Source organism: Chlorella variabilis, assembly GCF_000147415.1.
Source record: "Chlorella variabilis unplaced genomic scaffold CHLNCscaffold_1, whole genome shotgun sequence".
NCBI lineage: Eukaryota > Viridiplantae > Chlorophyta > Trebouxiophyceae > Chlorellales > Chlorellaceae > Chlorella > Chlorella variabilis.
Window position 1 is genome coordinate 2396940 of NW_005435087.1, and position 18084 is coordinate 2415023.

An 18084-nucleotide genomic window follows, 5' to 3' on the forward strand; every position below is an offset into this window, starting at 1 on the left:
CTCCCCTGCAAGAGCCGCCAACCTGCTGACCTGGTGGTCTGTGATGCGGAACGACCCCAGCCCATCCACAACCAGCATGAGCTTGTTGGCCGACTCTGTGCCATCCAGCAGCACATCACCCGCCTTGAAGTGCGCAACCTTGGCAAACTTGAGGGACTGCAAGCACGGCAGCACCGCGATTTTGTTGCCAGGTAGGGCGGGAGATGCGAGCGAAGGCCAGGTATGGGCGCTTGAGAATCACCCACCGGCAGCTGGGCTGCAGCCCCTGTTTGAAGGAGCTGCACAGTACCGCAGTCAATCAACCCCATTCACTTCCTCCCCGGCTAAACGCTTGCCGCCAGTCAAACTCGCCTCCTTGAACTCCAGCTTGAACATGCCCGCCCGGCGGTAGAAGAACTGCCACAGCTGCTGCTCCTCGGGATCGCTGAAGGTGATGCGCCGCTCATCCCACAGCAGCCTGCAGGCAGCGGCAGATGGGCAGGGGGAGGTAGATGGTTTTGTGGCCCTGTTGCCATGCACCCCGGAGGCGGTTGGCGTGTATCCCCGCTCCGTGCTAACCTGAACAGCGCGACTCCATGAAAAAAGAGGTTGACGGCGGCCCTGCGGTCAAGCGGCAGCCATGCACGTTGACACGGCCCCGCCAGCCAAACAACCAAGGCGCAGCACGCCGCTGCGCTTGCCACGCCTGCGTCCGCGTGCCCAGCAGCGCCGCCAGCCAGCCAAGCGGCGAGCTCGCACCAGAAGGCTCCGTCCAGCGCGATGTATCCTGGGCGCTGGAGGCTTGGGTAGAGCGGGATGCCAGTGACCGCATTGACCATCATCCACACGTTGGCAAAGACGAGGCAGAGCCGGATGAGCAACAGGCTGCGGGTGCGGTGTGGGCAAACGCCGGCGGCAGCATCGGCAGGCAGGCGTGCAGGCGGCGGCATCGGCAGGCAGACCGTGGCGGATTGTCCCGAGGGAAGCAGCGAGGCAGAGCTTCCTGGCGTGTTGTACTCACTCGCCGAAAAGGCCGCTCAGGCAAAAGCCCAGGCACCCCTACATTAAACACAGGCAACGAGTATGATGCAATATCATGGGAACCCGTCGGGACAGGCGAGCGGCGGCAGGCGGGGGTCGGGGTGGCGGCGCAGGCAGCCCCACAAGACCGCAAAACGTTTGCCCCGAGCCCAAAAGCTCGGGCGAGCTGGGCTTGGGGCAGAACAGACAACACCGACATCATGCACTGACCAGCTGCAGCCAGATGCCGCAGGGTTGCATGATTTCCAGCCCAAATATTGAGGCCATCTTCTCGAGATATCGGGTTGCGGGAGGGGGCGTGCAGGCTGTGGCCCTTGCTTTATGCCTCCGGGTGCCGCGGCCACCTCATCATGCAGGACTCGCAGCGATCGCACAGAGAGTTAGACGGATTGGGAGAACCCCAGTATTGAAACATCCAAGCATTCTCCAAGAGGATGAGGTTGGGGTCGGCAGCTGGAACCGCCACAAGCATTGGAGCTGCTTACGACCTGCAGAAGTTTTGCAGCAGCTGGCAGTGGCGCACTGGGGATGCAGTGAGGCGCATGCTTGCGGAGGCGGTGGTAGCGGGCGGCGCCTTGCCGCCACTCATGGCACTAGCCAAAGCGCTGCCTTCTCGTTGCTGCAGCCATGTAGATGCACCGCGTAGAAGATGCACCGGTGACCTGAGCGGCAAGAGGAAGGGACTCGTGGCTGCCATCGGCATCCTGACGTAGTAACTGCATCAATAATGCCAGCGTGGCGGCCAGGCAGCGCGACCTGTCTCCTCCCCTCCCCAGCGCCAGGCCGATCACCAGCCACGACATTTTGTGTCCCCAGCTAGCTTGCAGTACGTACGTCCTGCAGGAGATGGCGGCAGTGGAGCTCGCAGGGAATTGTGCGCGCCTGGTGATGCCTGCAACATTCTGCATGGTGGGGACACAAAAATGTCATGGCTGGTGCAGATGGGCCGCTGGAGGCGGTATGGGAGCTCATGTTCAGCCGCCACGTGATGAGATACATGGAGCGCCAGGTAGCAGCCAAGAGCCGTGTGGCGCACGCAGCTGGGGCGACCAAGCATTGTTGAGCTGCTGCAATATCCATCTCTGTAACTCGCTCAGCAGCGAGCTGGCATGCCACCTGGATTGTTAGGCACCCTGTCAAGAGCATCAGCGCTTCACTGCTCCTCGCTGCTGCCTGCCACTGTGGTGAAGTAATATCGTATTCGACTACAAACCACAGTCCAGACTACATATATAGCAGGGCGGTGCCTCAGGTGCGCACAATAATCCCCAGCGCTGATGTCCCCAGTGGATCAGAATAGGAGGGAGCAGAATGAGAGATTGCAACGCTAAGTACACGGAGTCGGGGCGGGCAGAGAGGATATTTAATTGCAGGGCATGTCTAATCGCAGATGGAATCAAATGGCAGAGGTGGGTCAGCAGAATGGGGTCGGAGGAATGAAATTGTGCAGGGCGAAAGGCGGGCAGGCAAAAGTGGCCGTCGGCTACCAATCAGAGAGACAGCTAGGCTACAACCAGGGGGAGACGTACATGGCATCGCGAGTCAATTGGGGTTCTTCTGGGGGGAGAGGGAGCTTTCCTTCTTGGGAATTAGGCGGTGAGGGTGGGTGCGGTAGGTGGGTGGGTCTCTTCGGGTTTGCGGGATCGCCAGCCATCGGGATGCGATGCGCCCGTGTGGCACTCACACAGTGCTGGTGCCGGCCTTTGCCAGGGCATCCACCTTGGAGGACAGGTCGGCCACCTCGGCCTTCAGCCTCTCCAGCTCGTCGCTGTCGGAGCTGCTGCTGGCAGCATCGCCCTTGGATGGGAACACGCCCTTGCTGGCTGGGGCCGTTGCGCCGGCGCCGGTCTCAGGGGTCAGGCCGTGGTACACAGAACCTCCATAGTGGCTGGTGTCGCAGCCCTGCACAGTCACGCACAGCAAGGAGGAGGTGAGCCAGGGCGGTTGGAAGCTGAAACATCCTGTTAAGTTCAGCACCCACCTCGGCCTCCACCTCGGCGCTGACGCGGAAGAGGCCGGCCATCTTCAAGGCGAAGAAAAACATGCCCATGAGGCCGCCCACCCAGCCGATGATGGCCAGCACATAAACCAGCTGCAGCAGGCGGGGACGTGGCAGAGGGAGCGAGGCAGGCATTCAGGGCACTGTAGCTTGACGCCTGCACATGGCACGGCTCAGCAGGGCTTGAAGGCAGGCAGCCAGTTCGGCCTGGCGCTGGCCGGCACGCACCTGGGCAGCAAACAGCTTCCCGCCGCCGCCGTAGAAGCCACCATAAAGGCGCACACCGTCCTCGGTGCCGGGCATGGTGCCATAGGTCTGGGCCACGAAGCCTTCGGTGGCAAACAGGCCGTTCTGCGGGAACAAGGCAGGCAATCAAGGCATTCGTGCCCAACGCACTGGGGCCTGCTGTCAAGCAGCAAGGATAGGGCCGCAGCAGCAATGGCAGGAAACCAGAATGCGACCGGCTTGCTCCACAGGCGCAGCTTCGCCCAGGCGCTCACCGCCAGCACGCCCCAGATGCCGGCCCAGCCGTGCACGGCGATGGCGTCCACAGGGTCGTCAATCTTCAGGATGTGGGAGTTGAGGTAGCTGCAGGTAGGATGCAGATAAAAACAATAAGGTCAGATGACGAAGAGAGAGGAAGGGGATAAAAGAAGCCATTGTTTGTTTTTTTGTTTTTTTACCTGCCGCCAAGATACACCCAGGCTCCACACATGCCGATGATTATGGCCGCCCACGGCTCCACCTGTTACAGTCACCCCGTTATGATAGGCAACGTGAGCAGGCTTGGGCAGGGGCGCACGTGATCAAGGGGCATCAATCATCGGAAGAAGGGGTGGACCATAGAGCACCCTCTCCATGGCTGCAGCCACCCTCCCCCCAGCTGAGCGTCCCAGGGTTACCCCACCCTGGGCCTGCTCCCCGTCCTGCCGGACACGCACCCCCCATGACGTGGTGGGGGTCGTGGGGATCCTTAGCAGCCCATGCCTGCCAGGCCGACGGCTGCCGATGCTGGTGCGGGCTCCCGGCGGCAGGCAACGCACCGTGGCGCAGGGGGCGGTGATGGCGACCAGACCGGCCAGCGCTCCGTTTGCGGCGACCATGACGTCCCACACCACCTTGCCAGTTGTCTTGTACTGGATGAGCTGCGCTCGGGAGGATGGTGTGTGCATGCATGGTCGGCACAGCTCTGTGCATGGCCCATCAGGGGGAGAAAGCTACAGCTGCGACATTCAAGCGCAGCACAGGTACCCGGAACTGGCCTGGTCCCATGGCTGCCGAGCCCAATGCCAGGCTGTCTCACCACGTGTGTGAACAGGGTCATGATGCCCCCGGCGGCGCCGCCCAGGGTGGTGGTCACGCAGACGCGGGCCACGATGGCGCTGGTGCCGTTCATGACCATCAGGGTGGAGCCGGGGTTGAAGCCGTACCTGTGGCGCAAAGGTGGCAGGACGATCGGGTGGCATCAGACGGGTGGTCACTGCTGCTCAAAGGGCTGCCTGCTCACCTAGTCTCCGTCAATAGCTGTGGCACGGCATACTTGCCAGCCCTCTGCCCTTGTACTGCAAGCAAGCTCACCAGCCGAACCAGAGGATGAAGGTGCCCAGGACGGCGAGGGCGACGTTGTGGCCGGGGATAGGCACGGGCTTGCCGTTGGCATCAAACCGCCCCATGCGTGGCCCCAGCAGAGCGGCGCCCGCAAAGGCTGCCACGCCGCCCACCATGTGCACGGCGCCGCTGCCGGCAAAGTCGTAGGCGCCGCAGCCAAACAGCAGGCTCCTGAACGTGCCGTCGGCCTGCTCGCTGCGGAACGCAGAGGCCCAGCCGCTGGGGGACCAGACCCAGTGAGTCACGACGGGATAGACAAATCCTATGATAAGGACACTATAAAGAATATACGAAACGAAGGTTGCGCGCTCGGCCAGGGCGCCAGACACGATGGTGCACGCGGCGGCAGCTGCAGTCGGGCAGGTCGGTGGGCAAGGGTGGGCAGAGTGAGTTGGTGTCGGTGAGTCGGTGGCAGGGCCGCGGTGGCGGGGCCGCGGGGCCAGCGCGCCATCGACAGTCGACGCCCCGCCGCCAGGGCAAAGGTGAGTCGCAGCGCCCAGGCACAGACAGGCGTACGGCCGAGCCCCACTGCACTTCCGGTTGCGCTTAGTGTTCAGTAGCAGCAGGCTGGATACGCACCGAAACAGAACTGGAAGAACCAATTGTAAAGCATTCTGCAGTAGGAAACGCAAACAGAAGAGGAGACACACACAAAGGAGGAGGCAGGTCGGTCGCATAGGAGGCGGTCGCTGCACCTGCGTGGCGGCGAGGAGAGGGCAGCTGCTTCCGGCGGCGGGCGCTCACGTGGGGTCCAGCCCGCCCAGTGCAAATTGGCTTGTGCCGATGAAGCTGTTGCCGTCGCCAATGAGCAGGCCCGCCAGGCCCCAACCCAGCAAGAAGTAAACCAGGGCCGCGACGCAGGTGTCCATTAGGTTTTTCAGAATGATACCTCGAGCATTGCGGGCGCGCACGCTGCCGGCCGTCAGCATGCAGAAGCCCGCTTGCATCAGGAAGACAAACACGCCTGCGCAGGACACGTGGCACATGAAGCATGACTCTCCATTGACACCAAGCTGCTTGATGGCAGGTGCAAACGCCGTTGGAGGAAAAAGGTCTTGGCAGCGGCAGCGGCAGCCAATGAGCAGGTCGAGTCTCACCCGAAATGATGACATAGGTGGCGTTGATGTCGGCGGTCGCAGGTGCAAAGGCTTCGGCAAACTGATCCTCAAACGTCAGGGGGACACTCTCCTCCGCCATGGCTGTCGTTTCCTCCTGCAGCTGGCAGGCAGGCAAGTAGTAGCGTGTCAAGTGACAAAGCTTTCACCGTCCCCCCTGACCAACTGCAAACAGGCCGCATGCAAGAAATTGCCAGGTGTGGGCGGACACTCCCGAGAGACGGGCGGCGGCAGCGCAGCGGGGGCGCAGCGCCGGCGGCGCGCGGTCCCATCAGTTAACTGCTGGCGGGCACTGCCGCCAGGCGCCCCCCAGGTCCCAATTAGGCACATTGCAAAAAGTGCGGGTTGACCCAAGCCAGCTGGGGGTGGTTCCCAGCACTTGGGAAGCTGCCTTCGATCGATCGCTGGGGCCCTTGCTCTTCAAAGGGGGAACGGAACCCCTTGCCACCAAGCCCCCAGCCTTGCAAGCTCCTACTGGCGCCCAGCGCAGCGCGCACCTGGCGCGTGAAGCGTGTGGTAGAGCCCTGGTGTGGTGGACCACTGCTGATGGGAGGGGTGCAGGGGTGCTGCAGCCTCTGTTCTTTGTGCGAAACACGACAGGAGGGAACAACCGGCGGTGCAACGGCCTTGCAAAACTCGAAAAGGAAGGGCTGTGCGGAGGTGGCCTCAGCAGGCCTTCTTCTGACCACAGCAGTGGGTGCTCCCCACGTGTTCACTGCAACTTCAATCTGGAGATTAGGCAGCCTGATCGACCAGCGTTTACTCTCTGGCCGGCCTGCGCAGGAAGCCAGAAATGGGTGGGTGGGGCCAGCCTCGCCTCTCAGGGGCACCCGCTCGTCGCTGTCCTGGCCACTCTGCCGCCGCGGACCACCTGCAAGCGCCCGCTGAGCCTAAAACCGCTAGGGCTTTTACCCCTGGCTTGGGGATCGAAGAGCGCCTAAAAGCTGGGAAAAGCTCAAGAGGCAGTGAAGCCGCATCCACACCAGGAACCGAGCCTGCACCCGGCGATCATGGGCGCCCTCTGGTCATTCCTCTCAGTCTGCCCAGATGCCGCCGCCTGCCGCTGCCGCCGCTGCAGGCAAGGGGTATGGCCACCCGCTGGATCCCATCACAGCGGACGAAATCAGCGTGGCGGCGGCAGCCTGCAAGGAGAAGGCCACCGCACTGGGCCTGGGGCCCCTGCAGTTCAACACCGTGACGCTGAAGGAGCCCGGCAAGAAGGCGCTGATTGCGTGGCAGAAGGCGGGCTGCCCCGAGGACGGGGCGCCGCCGCGCGAGGCATTCTGCATCCTGCAGACCCCCGGCACCGGTGAGCTGCGCAGGTGCCGGACCGCTTAGCTGCCCCTGCATGGCCGCCTTCCGCCCCTCCTCGGCCTCCCGCCCCCAACAAACAGCATGCCCGCTGCCGCCGCTGATGGTGGTCTGCAGTGGAGGCTGTGGTGCTGCTGTCCGAGCCGCCGATCAAGGTGACGAGCTGGACGGAGGTGGCAGGGGTGCAGCCGCTGGCCACCCCGGATGATTGTTTCGATGCGGAGGACATTGTGAAGGCAGATCCCGAGGTTCAGGTCTGTCGGCTGGCCCCGCTGTTTGAGTCCCTGCCTTGCTTTGCGCCACTGCTGCTCTCCTGCTCGCCGTCCCAGCGGCCCGCGTTGGGCGCAGAGATGCTCCGCCGGCGCTGCATCAGGCTACCATTTGCTGGGCCTCCTCTTGCTGATCATGAGCTAATGGCTGCCCTGTTGGTGCGTGTGTGTTTGGTGTGCGCAGCGCATGCTCAAGGAGACGTACGGCATTGCAGATCTGGCGCTGGTGGCATGCGACCCCTGGTCTGGTGAGCGTGCTGGCTAGTTTCTGCATCCACGCAACGCATCGCTGAGCAGTGCAACCAGCTGCAGCCCCTGCCCCCCCCCCCCCCCCCCCCAGCAACCTCTTATTGCGCCAGGGCAAGCATGCAACCTGATTCATGTGGCATTGAGCCGCCTGCTGCGCCCTGCCGGCGTCCCTGCCTTGGCCCGCAGTGCACCTGGCGCCCATGGGAGGCCGTCTGATCCAGACCTTCATGTATGTGCGCTCCTCCCCCGACGACAACCACTACGCCCACCCTCTCGACTTTGTCCCGATTGTTGACCTGAACAAGGGCAAGGTGGGCAATGCGGGGTGAAAGGTGTTCTGGTTGGGTGTTGTGGATGTGAATGATTGTGGTTTCGAGCATCACCGGTGCCGAGGGCTGGCTGGGCGCCTGCGCCTGGGGCAGCGCGCTCGGCCCCGCGCGTCTGGCCATGCCACCCTGCTGCCCTCTCACCCGGCCACGCCTGGCTGCCGCAGGTGGTGCACATCGACAAGCCCTATGGCGACTCGCCGCCCAAGATCCCCTCCACCAACGTCAACTATCACAGGTTGGTTGAAGATCGGGTCACCTCAGCTTTGTTTGACGCTTGCTGTGCCCTTCTGCGTGAGCCAATGTGAGCCGCCCGATCGTGCTGAGCGCGTGCCGCCCCGTGCTGTGCTGCGCTGAGCTGCGCAGGAACTTGTGTGAGGTGCCATTCCGAACAGACGTCAAGCCGCTCAACGTGGTGCAGCCTGACGGCGCCTGCTGGACGGTGCGCAAGCAAAAGGGGCAGAGAGGGTGTTGACAGCAGAAAGGGTGGTTTGCCTCCGGGGGTGCGCTGCATCATTCCTCCACCGTCCACCTGCTTGCCTGCCTGCCCCGTGCAGCTGGAGGGCAACCTGGTGCAGTGGCAACGCTGGAACATCCGGCTGTCGTTCAACTACCGCGAGGGCCTGGTGCTGCACGATGTGGGGTACCAGGATGGCGGCCGCCTGCGCCCCATCATCCACCGCATGTCGCTGGTGAGCCCGGGCTGGGGTGGAGGCGGCGGCCTGGGGAGAACCCAGCTGGGCTGGAGCCACAGCCTGAGCTGGAGATGCCGGCCTGTGGCTGGGTCGAGCGCGGGGGTGGTGTTTTTGGTGGCGCACTTTGCGTGTTGGGGACGCCATCCGCTGCGCAGGCAGCAGACGGCGGAAGGCTCAATCGACAAACCCTCGTTCTCCGCCGCTGCCTGCCTGTCCGCAGGTTGAGATGGCGGTACCGTATGCCGACCCCAACGCGCCCTACACCCGCAAGTGCGCCTTTGACGTGGGAGGTGAGCGCCTGCACCTCCTCACCAGACCGCCTCCCGCCCGGGCGCCATGGCGCTCCACCTGCCTGGTTTGCTGGACGCGCAGTGGGATGTGCCTCCCTGCACCGCAGCCCTGAGCGCTGCTCCGGCTGCGCGACCCTGTCCCCCAGTAGCCTGTCAGCCTGCCTGCCCGCCTCATGTCTTGACCTGCCTGCCTGCCCTGCCCCCCTTTCTCCCATGGCCCGAGCAGATTACGGGCTCGGCAACTGCGCCAACAGCCTGGAGCTGGGGTGCGACTGCCTGGGCAACATCCACTACTTTGATGCGGTGCTCAACAACAGCAAGGGTGGGCGGCCTTGCGCTGCGCTGTTGTGGGTGGAGGTGGCGGCAGTGGTGGCTAGTGGCGGCTTGCGCCGCTGCCGGCGTGCCTACCGCCTCTTTTCCTCCCTCCCTCCCTCCCTCCCTCCCTCCCTCAAAAACTCGCGCCACCCTGCCCCTGCCGCTCGCAGGCGAGCCTGTGTCCCTGAAGAAGGCTGTGTGCATGCACGAGGAGGACTACGGCATCCTGTGGAAGCACTTGGAGTACCGCAACGGCCACGCCGAGGTGCGCCGCTCCCGCCGCCTCGTTCTTTCTTTTGTCGCAACGGTGGTCAACTACGAGTACGCTTTCTACCACTACTTCTACCAGGTGGGCAGGGCGGGTGTGGGCGTGGATGCGTGCGGCGGGTGCCGTGATGTGAGCTTGTGCGTGCGGGCTTGTGCGGGCTAACTGGGCCGGCGCAGGCGCGGGGCGGATGTTGCTGCTGGGCGTCAGTCAGGCATGAGGCTGCGGCTCAGCTTTGCCCTGGTGTGGCTGCGTGCAGGATGGCACTATCGGCTACAAAATCAAGCTGACCGGGGAGCTGTCTACCAACCTGGTGTCACCAGGTCAGCACAGGGCATGTGCACCGTGTGGCGCATTGGAGCTAGCTAGTGTGTTGGGGACTTGGCCGCGGCAGATGGGTGGCCGTGCTGCCCATCCGGCAAGGCTTGGCTTTCCTGCTGGCCGCCCCACCGGCCCACCCACCGCGACCCACCGCCACGTGCCGACTGTGTGCAGGGGAGGACCCCGCCGCGCCGGCCTGGGGCACGCTTGTTGCACCTGGCGTTAATGCCCAGTTCCACCAGCACATGTTCAGCATCCGCATCGATCCCGCGGTGGACGATGGCGACGGCGGCGCGGGGCTGGTGGTGGCAGAGGTGCGGCGTCGCCAGCTCGCCGCCCGGCTGCTCGCGCGCCGCCTGGCCCTGGTGCCTGCTCGGAGCCACGGGCAGCATGGCAGCACTGAAAACCAGAGCCAGGCTTGCTGCTGCTCTGCACGACCCTCCCGCCCGCCACGCTCTCCTCTCCAGGTGGATGCTGTGGCGGTGCCCAAGGGCCCCGACAACCCGGCTGGCAACGCGTTCACCGTGAAGGAGACAGACCTGCTCAGCGAGTCAGGCACGTGGTGATGGCGTGTGGTGGTGCTGGCATGGGCAACACACACCATGCAGTACCTGTGTGGCACTGGCATGTGCATGCAGCAGCGTTGGCTGCTGCATGTCGGGCTGCCCGTGGGCGATGGCAAGCACCAACGGCATGCACGCCTGTCAAAACTTGCCTGGCGTGCAGAGGCGCAGCGGGAGTGCAACGCGGCGGTGGGGCGGTACTGGAAGATTAAGAATCCGGGCTCCACCCATCCCGCCACTGGTGAGCTGCTTACATATCGCGTGTGTGCCTGGTGGCTGCTACCGGCTGCTCCTGAGCCGCGGCACGGCACGGCACAGCAGATGGCCGTGAGCATGTGCCCCTCGCACGATCGTCCAGAATTTGCTGCGCACCAGCTGAACTGGCCCTCATGCCCGGCATTCCCATCGCTGCACCCCTTGTGCAGGCAAGCCAGTGGCGTACAAGCTGGTGCCCACCCACAGCCCGCTGCTGCTGGCGGCGCCCAGCAGCAGCATCGCCAAGCGCGGCGTGTTTGCCACAAAGCACCTGTGGGTCACGCCACACGGGGACGATGGTGAGCGCCCGGGGGGACCGGTGTCCTGCAATGCACCAGTGCAGCGGCATGGAAGGGTGACCCATCTCCTGCAGAGTCCTCAGCCGACACGTCCGCACCGCCCGCGCCCCCCACCCGCAGAGCGCTACCCGGCTGGAGACTACCCCATGCAGCATGCCGGCGGCGATGGCCTGCCCAAGTGGACAGCGCAGGTGCGTGCACACGGCAGCCAGCAAACAGCAGTATGCTGGTCGCCTGCCTGCACAGTGAAGACTTGTCGGCGCAGAACACCCCGATCATCATTGTGCTTTGATGCGGCGCACCCACCTGACGCCTGCCCCGCAGAACCGCAGCCTTGCGTGCGCCGACCCTGTGATCTGGCACAGGTAATGAAGCAATGTGCATGGTTGAGGGCGCCCATGACAACCCACGCAGTCAAACAACGTCTGCTTGACTGTTGTTTCTCTCCTCCTTATTGCAGCTTTGGTGCCACGCATGTGCCCCGTCCCGAGGACTTCCCCGTGATGCCCTGCGAGGTGGTAGGCTTCCACTTGAAGCCCTTTGGCTTCTTTGATTACAATCCGGGCCGCGACCTGCCCCCAGGACCCAACAAGGCCAGCACGCTGGCCAACGGCTGTGCCAACGGCTGCACCAATGGGGCGGCGTAGTCGGCTGGGCAGCAGGCAGCATGGGGGCGAGGCAGGCGACCAGCCATCGTGCCGCCATTCCGGCTGTGCTTTGGCTGCACCACAGCCATTGTGGACTCGTGACCAGTACCCTGTTTTTCATTTCATTTGCATAGGCTGCCATTCCACCTCACCCTGCCTCTGTGCTGGTTTGGATGGCCATTACAGGTAGGTCCCTATGTAACTGCATGCCGTTTGGCGCACGTGCGTTTGAGAAGGAGAGGCCGTGCAACGCAGGCCTGCCCATCTCCAGGCGGATGCTCCTTGCGTTCAAGGCGGTGCCCAGCCAGCACGAGGCAAGGAGGCAGGGGCCAAATTGTGCTTGCCCTGATGCGGGTGGCGGCAGTGCTGGTAGCAGCAGCAGCATGGAAGGAGCAGCAGCTGCGGCAAGCTGGCGACTGGCTGAGGCGCTGTTAAGGGACACATTTGTTCAAGTCTGTAGTTGGATTACAGCCAGTAAGAAACAGTAAAGCACACAAGTGACTGATCACGCGCCCAATGTGGGACTCAAAGTAGAAATCATTGAATATCCATTACAGTCAAGCACACAAGTAGAAATCCAGTAATAGAAAGTTCTCTTGACATGAGAAAGGGACTATAAAAAGCTCGAAAGCTCGGAGTTCAGAACTTAATTTCAGTTCTGCTCAACGCCAAATTGCACATCCGATCACGCCAGCACCAATGCGGTGCTGAGCTGACTCGTTGCGCGTTTTGCCAGCGCTGGCAGCCCAGGCAGGAAGGCGTTGCTCAGGGCCAGAAGTTGCATTTCAGCATGTTCTCGTCCTCCTGCAGCAGGCGCAGCAACCCAAGGAAAGTGTGGGCCAGAGTCGTGTCTAATGGTGCATTGGTGGCAAAGCAAGCGCAGGAGCAGGCAGCGAAACGTAGTCGTGCATGGCACAACATGTGGCAGCATGGGGCAGTGAAGGTGGGCTTGCTTACCAATTGATGAATGGGAACATTCTTGGCCACGGGATGCTCCCACATGGCCTGTACCTGCACCAGCACTGAGCGGCGACAGTATTGCCCATTGCCCACTGCCACCAAGTCATCGGCCGTCTCCTCAACATGCCCATCCTGCCTGCCGGCACCGCCGCCGTTCACCTCCTCCTGCCCGCCCCGCCTGGCATCTGCAGGAGGCGCCTCCTCCATGCCTGCCTGCGCTGGCTCGCCGTGCTGCCTGCTCTTGGCACCCTCAGGTCCCTGCACGCGATGGTTGACATGCGGCCATAACTTATTGAAGGCGCAGGGCCAATCAGGCTGCGCAACACCGCCGCTACGAGCGGCGAGCCTGATAGGCGCAGCCTGGCCACCGCCTGCAGCACTGCTCCCGGGAGCAGGAGGCAGCTAGCTGCTGGAGGCAGGACTCACATCCCGGATGATGGGGGAGTTGATGGCACAGCCGGGAGCCGGCGAGCTGCCGTCCTTCCAGCTGGTGGTGTTGAGGCGCCCGAAAGTGGCCACATCTTGTGGTGCCCCCTGAGGAACAGCAGCAGGTGGTGCCGCTGCTGCGGCAGCGAGCGCAGGTATGGTGCCGGAGCTCGCTGCTGCTGCCAGTAGGCAGGCCAGGTTGGGTGGCGGCAGCAGGTACTGCGCTGCTTGCACAACGTTGGCGTCAAACACCCCGCCCTGCAGTGCCACCTGCAGCATTTGATACCACTGCAAGCATGACGAGGGAGGGCCGTTGGCAGGCGTTCTTGGGTGCACACAAAAGGACGGCAGTTGGCAGGCGATTGTGGCAGGATAGAATCACAGAACTGCGGCGCAAGGTGTCAGCATCAAATGTTGATAACTCGCCGTTTTAAGCTTTTGCAGAGCGGCCAGATCGTGCTGCTGCTGCTGCTGCTTCAGCATGGACTGCTGATTGGCACTCACAGCGCGTCGCGCATTCTGCACACCACAACCGAGGTAGCATGAATGTTCTCTGGGGCCTCGAGATGAAAAGTCGTCTGGGTTTGGCACTATGCAGGCAGGTTAGCCAAGGGTATGCAACAGAGAGCACTACACTCGCCAATCCCACCTGAACAGCCTGCAGCCAGCCTTGCTTGATATTTCTTGCAGGCTCCGGCATGCCAAAGCCAGCTGCACCCTGCACCAACGCCAACAGCAGCAGCAGTGTCAATGCAATGCTTCAGTGTCGCTTCGGTGACAAGAAAGCATCGCAATGCAACAGCCCAAGGCCCGCTGGTCTGGTCTCCCGCCACACTTCCTGCCCCCAAGCTGCCTCCTCGTAATGAGTGCACACAACCCAACCTGTCCAGTTGATGCCACACCTGAGCCTTCATGGCCGTCACCAAGGGGTGATCCTGGTGCATGAAGTTGGCGGCAGCCCACACCAGCGCCGCATCCTGCAGCATCATTGAATGTGCAGGTCATGCAGCATGATGAGAGCTTGCCAGCAGGTATGCATCATGCAGCCAAGAGTTCCATGCACCTCGCACTCCCAATCGTGCTGCCGCAATGCCAGCGCTCCTGGCAGGTTCTCTTGCTTCACTCACCTCCTGCTCCCGGTCATCCAGGTGGCTGAGATCACACAGGCGCGCCAGCAGAGCGCACATGTCGCTGATTAGGGGAGCACAGGCCACCGACTGCGCCCGCTCCCCTGTCAGGTCGCCAGGCAAGTCCTGCATGCAGGCAGAGGGCTGTCCCTCAATACGTGGCCAGCCGCCAGGCTGAGCAGCCAAGGGCGCAGAAGGTGCCGCCAAAGGACAGCCAGCACGACCACCGCACCTCTGCCGCAGCAGCAATGCGCGCCCAGCACTGGAACACGTCCAGCATATCCTCCTCCGAGGGCCGCAGGCACGGAAGCACGCCCACGTGGTGGGGTTCCTTCAAATCTTGGAATCCCAGCAGCAGGGCCCAAGCCCCCAGCCAGGACACCTGCAGGGGTGCCAACAGGAGGCAGGTGCAGAGAGCATATCAGCATCACTCGGCAGGCTTCCAGCATGGCTGGGCTGGAGCTCCCGGAGCAACCAAATGATTGAGTTGCAGTTGGCGAGAGAGGGAAGGTGGCAGTTCCGAACTACGAAACAACAGGTAGCGTGGAGTTGACCCGCACCGGCAGGTGGCGATCAACCCTGGGCTGGATGGTACCGCGAATAGTGTTGCCGTAGCGGTGCGCCTTCAGCACCTCGAGTATCAAGTGACGCATCAACTGCACCCCCTCGGTTCTGCGGGACACCGAGCAGACGTGGACGAGGCAGTCGAATGACAGAGGGAAGAAGGCGCAGGCGGGACTGAGAACACACAGGCACAGGAAACAAGGTATCTTCAGCAGCGGAAGCATCCCCGATACGTCACATCAGCCCCTGCACCTGTCCTGGTCCAGCTTGAGCATCCGGATGACCTCAAACGCTGGCACTGCCGCGCCCTCGGCCACCAGCCATATCTGCAGGACACTGAACGAGGGATGCTAGCAGCGCCACAACCAGCACAGACAATGCGTTTCAACAGGACCAAGACACGCATGCTCAACAGGCGGACGCCGCTGGCCCCACCTCGGCAAAGATGAAGGACAGAGAGTAGAGATCAGCGGTAGCATCGAAACAGCTGTTGCAGACCGCCATGGAACCCCACAGCCACGTGCCCGCAAGTTTGTGGCACCTGCCAGAGGGCAGCACAGCTCGGGCAGCGCGGGCGCAGCGAATGCAGAAATGGCAGGTCATTAATGGGTGCCATGCACAGAGCATAAGAACGTGGACCTGGCCCAGCTGCTGCTGCGGTGCATGCAGTGCCGGCAGAGCTCAAGTGTTGGCCACCAATACCCACCCACCGCGCAGCATCCTTCAGAGTGCGGATGGGCTGCGCCATGGCGGGGTCGGCAAACAGCAGGCGCATGCCGCCACCGGGGGCGCAGTCATCCACCAGCAGGTTGGAGGCGGTGAGATCCTGCAGCATCATCGCCAGAGGAGGCATGTGGATCTTGCGCAGCTCCGCCAGCAGCGTGGCCAGTTCGTCTGCACAGGGATATGGGGAGCGGATGCCGGAAGTCAGCAAGATTGATCCCTGCAGCTTGGAACGCCAGTCGACACAAGCGCGAGAAAGCCGCCTGTTGCTGCTGGTTCACCTGACAGAAAACGCAAATTCAGAAAATGCTGAGAGACAGACACTGGCACGCGCCTGCAGGAGGGTAGGTGGGCAGGAGGGTGGCCAAGCCAGGTGACATTAGGGGCACGCAGGCCTCCCTGCTGCTGCTTGTGCATCAGCCTGATGGATCCGCTTACCGGTGGCAGATGTCCTTTAGCAGGGAGCCCACAGAGCCCAGCTTGTAGGCATGCATGATGTAGGTGTGGGTTGGCTGCACCGCGGCAAAGACACGACGAGGTTGCTCAGCAGCTCTGCAGGGAAACATGGAAGGCGAGTGTGCTGGCGCGGCCTGCTGCCCAAGACTCACCTCAAACCAGCGGGTGGCGCGCAATTCGGCACAGTCCAGCCATTGGCCTGACCACCGTGACATTGCCAGCGGCTGAACTACGCGATCACTGCAGCCATTGTTGTGCAAAAGGCGCAGAGCATTCATCTCGACTCTCAAAGCCTTTTTACCAAACACGTCTGGGATAATTGGGGCAGGGTGGTACACATGGGGATAGGAATCAGTGATTACACACAACTGCACCGCTGAGCTGCACTGGCAGGCGGCTTGTGGATCTATCCTGCTACCACTTGCCTGCCTGTTTGAATTCCTCCAGGGTGTTGCACTCCGAGAAGCGTCCGCCTCCCAGGGACAGCAGACAATGCTTGATGGCCACAGGCTGGCCATTGCGGATGTGATGGGGGTATCCCGGCAGGTTCTCCCACTCCACAAGATGCACCTGCGCCAGGTAAGTGGCAGTCAGCAAGGCGTCTGACCAAATGTTGGCAAATCGTCGCCGCATGCTGCTCCCACCTCTGCTTGCTCGCCGTATGCCACGTTGTGGCGGCGCTTTATATTGTGCACTATCTCCGCAGCTCCCAGCTCCGGCAGCAGTCTTGTGCCAAAGTTCTGCGCCGCATGAGGGCACGTGCATCTGTTTTTGGAGCCAGCAGACGGGCAGGCGGGTGGGTGCAGCGCCGCCGCCGCTGGCCGCTGCACCCCTGCGGCTCGGATGCTGGGCCAGCCTGCAGCATGCTGCTGTGCACGTCCAGGCGCACCAGGCCCGCGAGGGTGCCGTCAAGTTCTTTGGTGTCGGCCCCCCACTCCTCCACCGCCCGGGCCTCCCGCCCTGGACGCTGCTGCAGGCGCATCATCGGATGGAGCCCGTCACAAGACAACAGCAGCTGGGGATGCGCCCTGCGGAAGAAGGCAACGCTGTGCCCCTTCATCATTGGACACCTTCGTCATTGGTTCTTCACCCGCGCCATTTCGCGTCACTCTCGGGCGTGAATACAGCGTCTACTGGGATTACCCGCGGCCAACTCCCCGCCACTCAAAGTTTTCGTTCGAGGCCAACCGACCATGCCTTGCAGCCCCCCACAGCCCCAGGCGGGGACCCAGGTGAGCAGGAGACCGCCCTGGCCCCCGGTGCGGGGCGTCTGAGGGCCCAATTGCGATGTGAGCGTGCATCGCCAACGGCGCCTGCGCCATTCGCTAACCCGGCATCAAGTGCAGGGGCCCCCTCCATCTTCCTGCTGCGCATGATTGCCTGAACAGCTCAATAAATGGCAGGCTCCCCTGCAATTCTGCCCAGCTCGGAGCCGGCACCCGCAGCTCACAGCTAACAACCAACCTGTATTCTCAACCCTTCCTGACCGTGCAGGAAAATGACTCGATTTTTCACGTCAAAGGAAAGGAGTCAAGGCGTTTGATAGACCGCGACAACGTCCCCGAGACGCACACCATGTTCAAGGAGGCAACTGCGCAAGTTGTCTCCAAGACTGCCCCAGCGCCTGCGCCCGATGCTGCGGTGGCACTGTGACAGCAGAACAGCTCCCCTGCCACCCCAATTCCCAATTCCCAACCCACAAATTTTACTTTTTCGAACGATCGAATCAATCAAAGCGCGCCCGCGGATATTCAAACAGCCTGCAGATATTTTCATATCAGCAGACTGACTTTTCACCCACCTGTCACAGATTTTCCCTCGCCCGTTCGGTTTTTTGCCGACAGCTGGCTAGCAGCCAGACTATATAAGGAGCCTCGATGCCCTGGCAAGATCATCTTTTCTCTCCCTTTGTGCTGGAGTGCCCCTGTGTAATAACAGGCGCCCGCCGCCCCAGCCCCGCCCGAAGGAGAAGGATCCTGCCGCTGCGACCAGCGCTCGGCAGTCACCCCAGCGCTCTCACGAGGCTCCCCGCTCTCACACAAAGACAAAACAGGCCGGCCGGAACCTTCTGGACCCGCGCCGCCTTTTTGCACCACAGGCACCATTCGTAGCAACGGCGCAGGCCATCGCGGAGCGCGACGAGGGCGCTGAGCAGCCCACCGCCCAAGACCTGCTCCAGGACGCGGTGGACAACCTGCAGATCAGTCTTTTACGTCTTGCCTACGACCCCGTGCTGCACAAGCGGGTGCTGGACACGATCGCAGCCTGGGCGGCCACCACC

At 62.6% G+C, this 18084-nt stretch overlaps 3 protein-coding genes across 3 annotated transcripts; 1 reads left to right on the forward strand and 2 right to left on the reverse strand.

Annotated features, from left to right (window-relative positions):
* Positions 1–2257: 2257 nt before the first annotated feature.
* CHLNCDRAFT_56592 (hypothetical protein) lies at positions 2258–5824 on the reverse strand (the record flags this gene model as incomplete). The annotated part of the gene is made up of 11 exons (XM_005852177.1): positions 2258–2922; positions 3002–3112; positions 3248–3370; positions 3520–3607; positions 3703–3764; positions 4063–4164; positions 4323–4449; positions 4598–4976; positions 5207–5241; positions 5372–5591; positions 5725–5824. The coding sequence occupies 11 exons, from the start codon at positions 5822–5824 to the stop codon at positions 2701–2703; spliced, it is 1569 nt and encodes a 522-aa protein (XP_005852239.1). The 3' UTR covers positions 2258–2700.
* A 965-nt stretch (positions 5825–6789) lies between these two features.
* Positions 6790–11547, forward strand: CHLNCDRAFT_18415 (hypothetical protein; the record flags this gene model as incomplete). The annotated part of the gene is made up of 17 exons (XM_005851845.1): positions 6790–7051; positions 7171–7307; positions 7507–7576; positions 7758–7896; positions 8225–8339; positions 8455–8589; positions 8813–8882; positions 9109–9204; positions 9368–9546; positions 9722–9785; positions 9958–10088; positions 10251–10307; positions 10467–10587; positions 10772–10900; positions 11021–11091; positions 11225–11265; positions 11361–11547. 17 exons carry the CDS (start codon positions 6790–6792, stop codon positions 11545–11547), a joined length of 2004 nt encoding a protein of 667 aa, XP_005851907.1.
* Positions 11548–11999: 452 nt separating this feature from the next.
* Positions 12000–16777, reverse strand: CHLNCDRAFT_56593 (expressed protein). The gene is made up of 17 exons (XM_005852178.1): positions 16693–16777; positions 16448–16543; positions 16229–16373; positions 15956–16043; positions 15786–15859; positions 15335–15450; positions 15060–15165; positions 14877–14950; positions 14621–14732; positions 14293–14442; positions 14061–14186; positions 13836–13910; positions 13583–13651; positions 13360–13452; positions 12934–13203; positions 12505–12765; positions 12000–12351 (listed from the first exon to the last, which is right to left on the reverse strand). Exons 6-17 carry the CDS (start codon positions 15397–15399, stop codon positions 12313–12315), a joined length of 1440 nt encoding a protein of 479 aa, XP_005852240.1. The 5' UTR covers positions 15400–15450; positions 15786–15859; positions 15956–16043; positions 16229–16373; positions 16448–16543; positions 16693–16777; the 3' UTR covers positions 12000–12312.
* Between the last annotated feature and the right edge of the window lie 1307 nt (positions 16778–18084).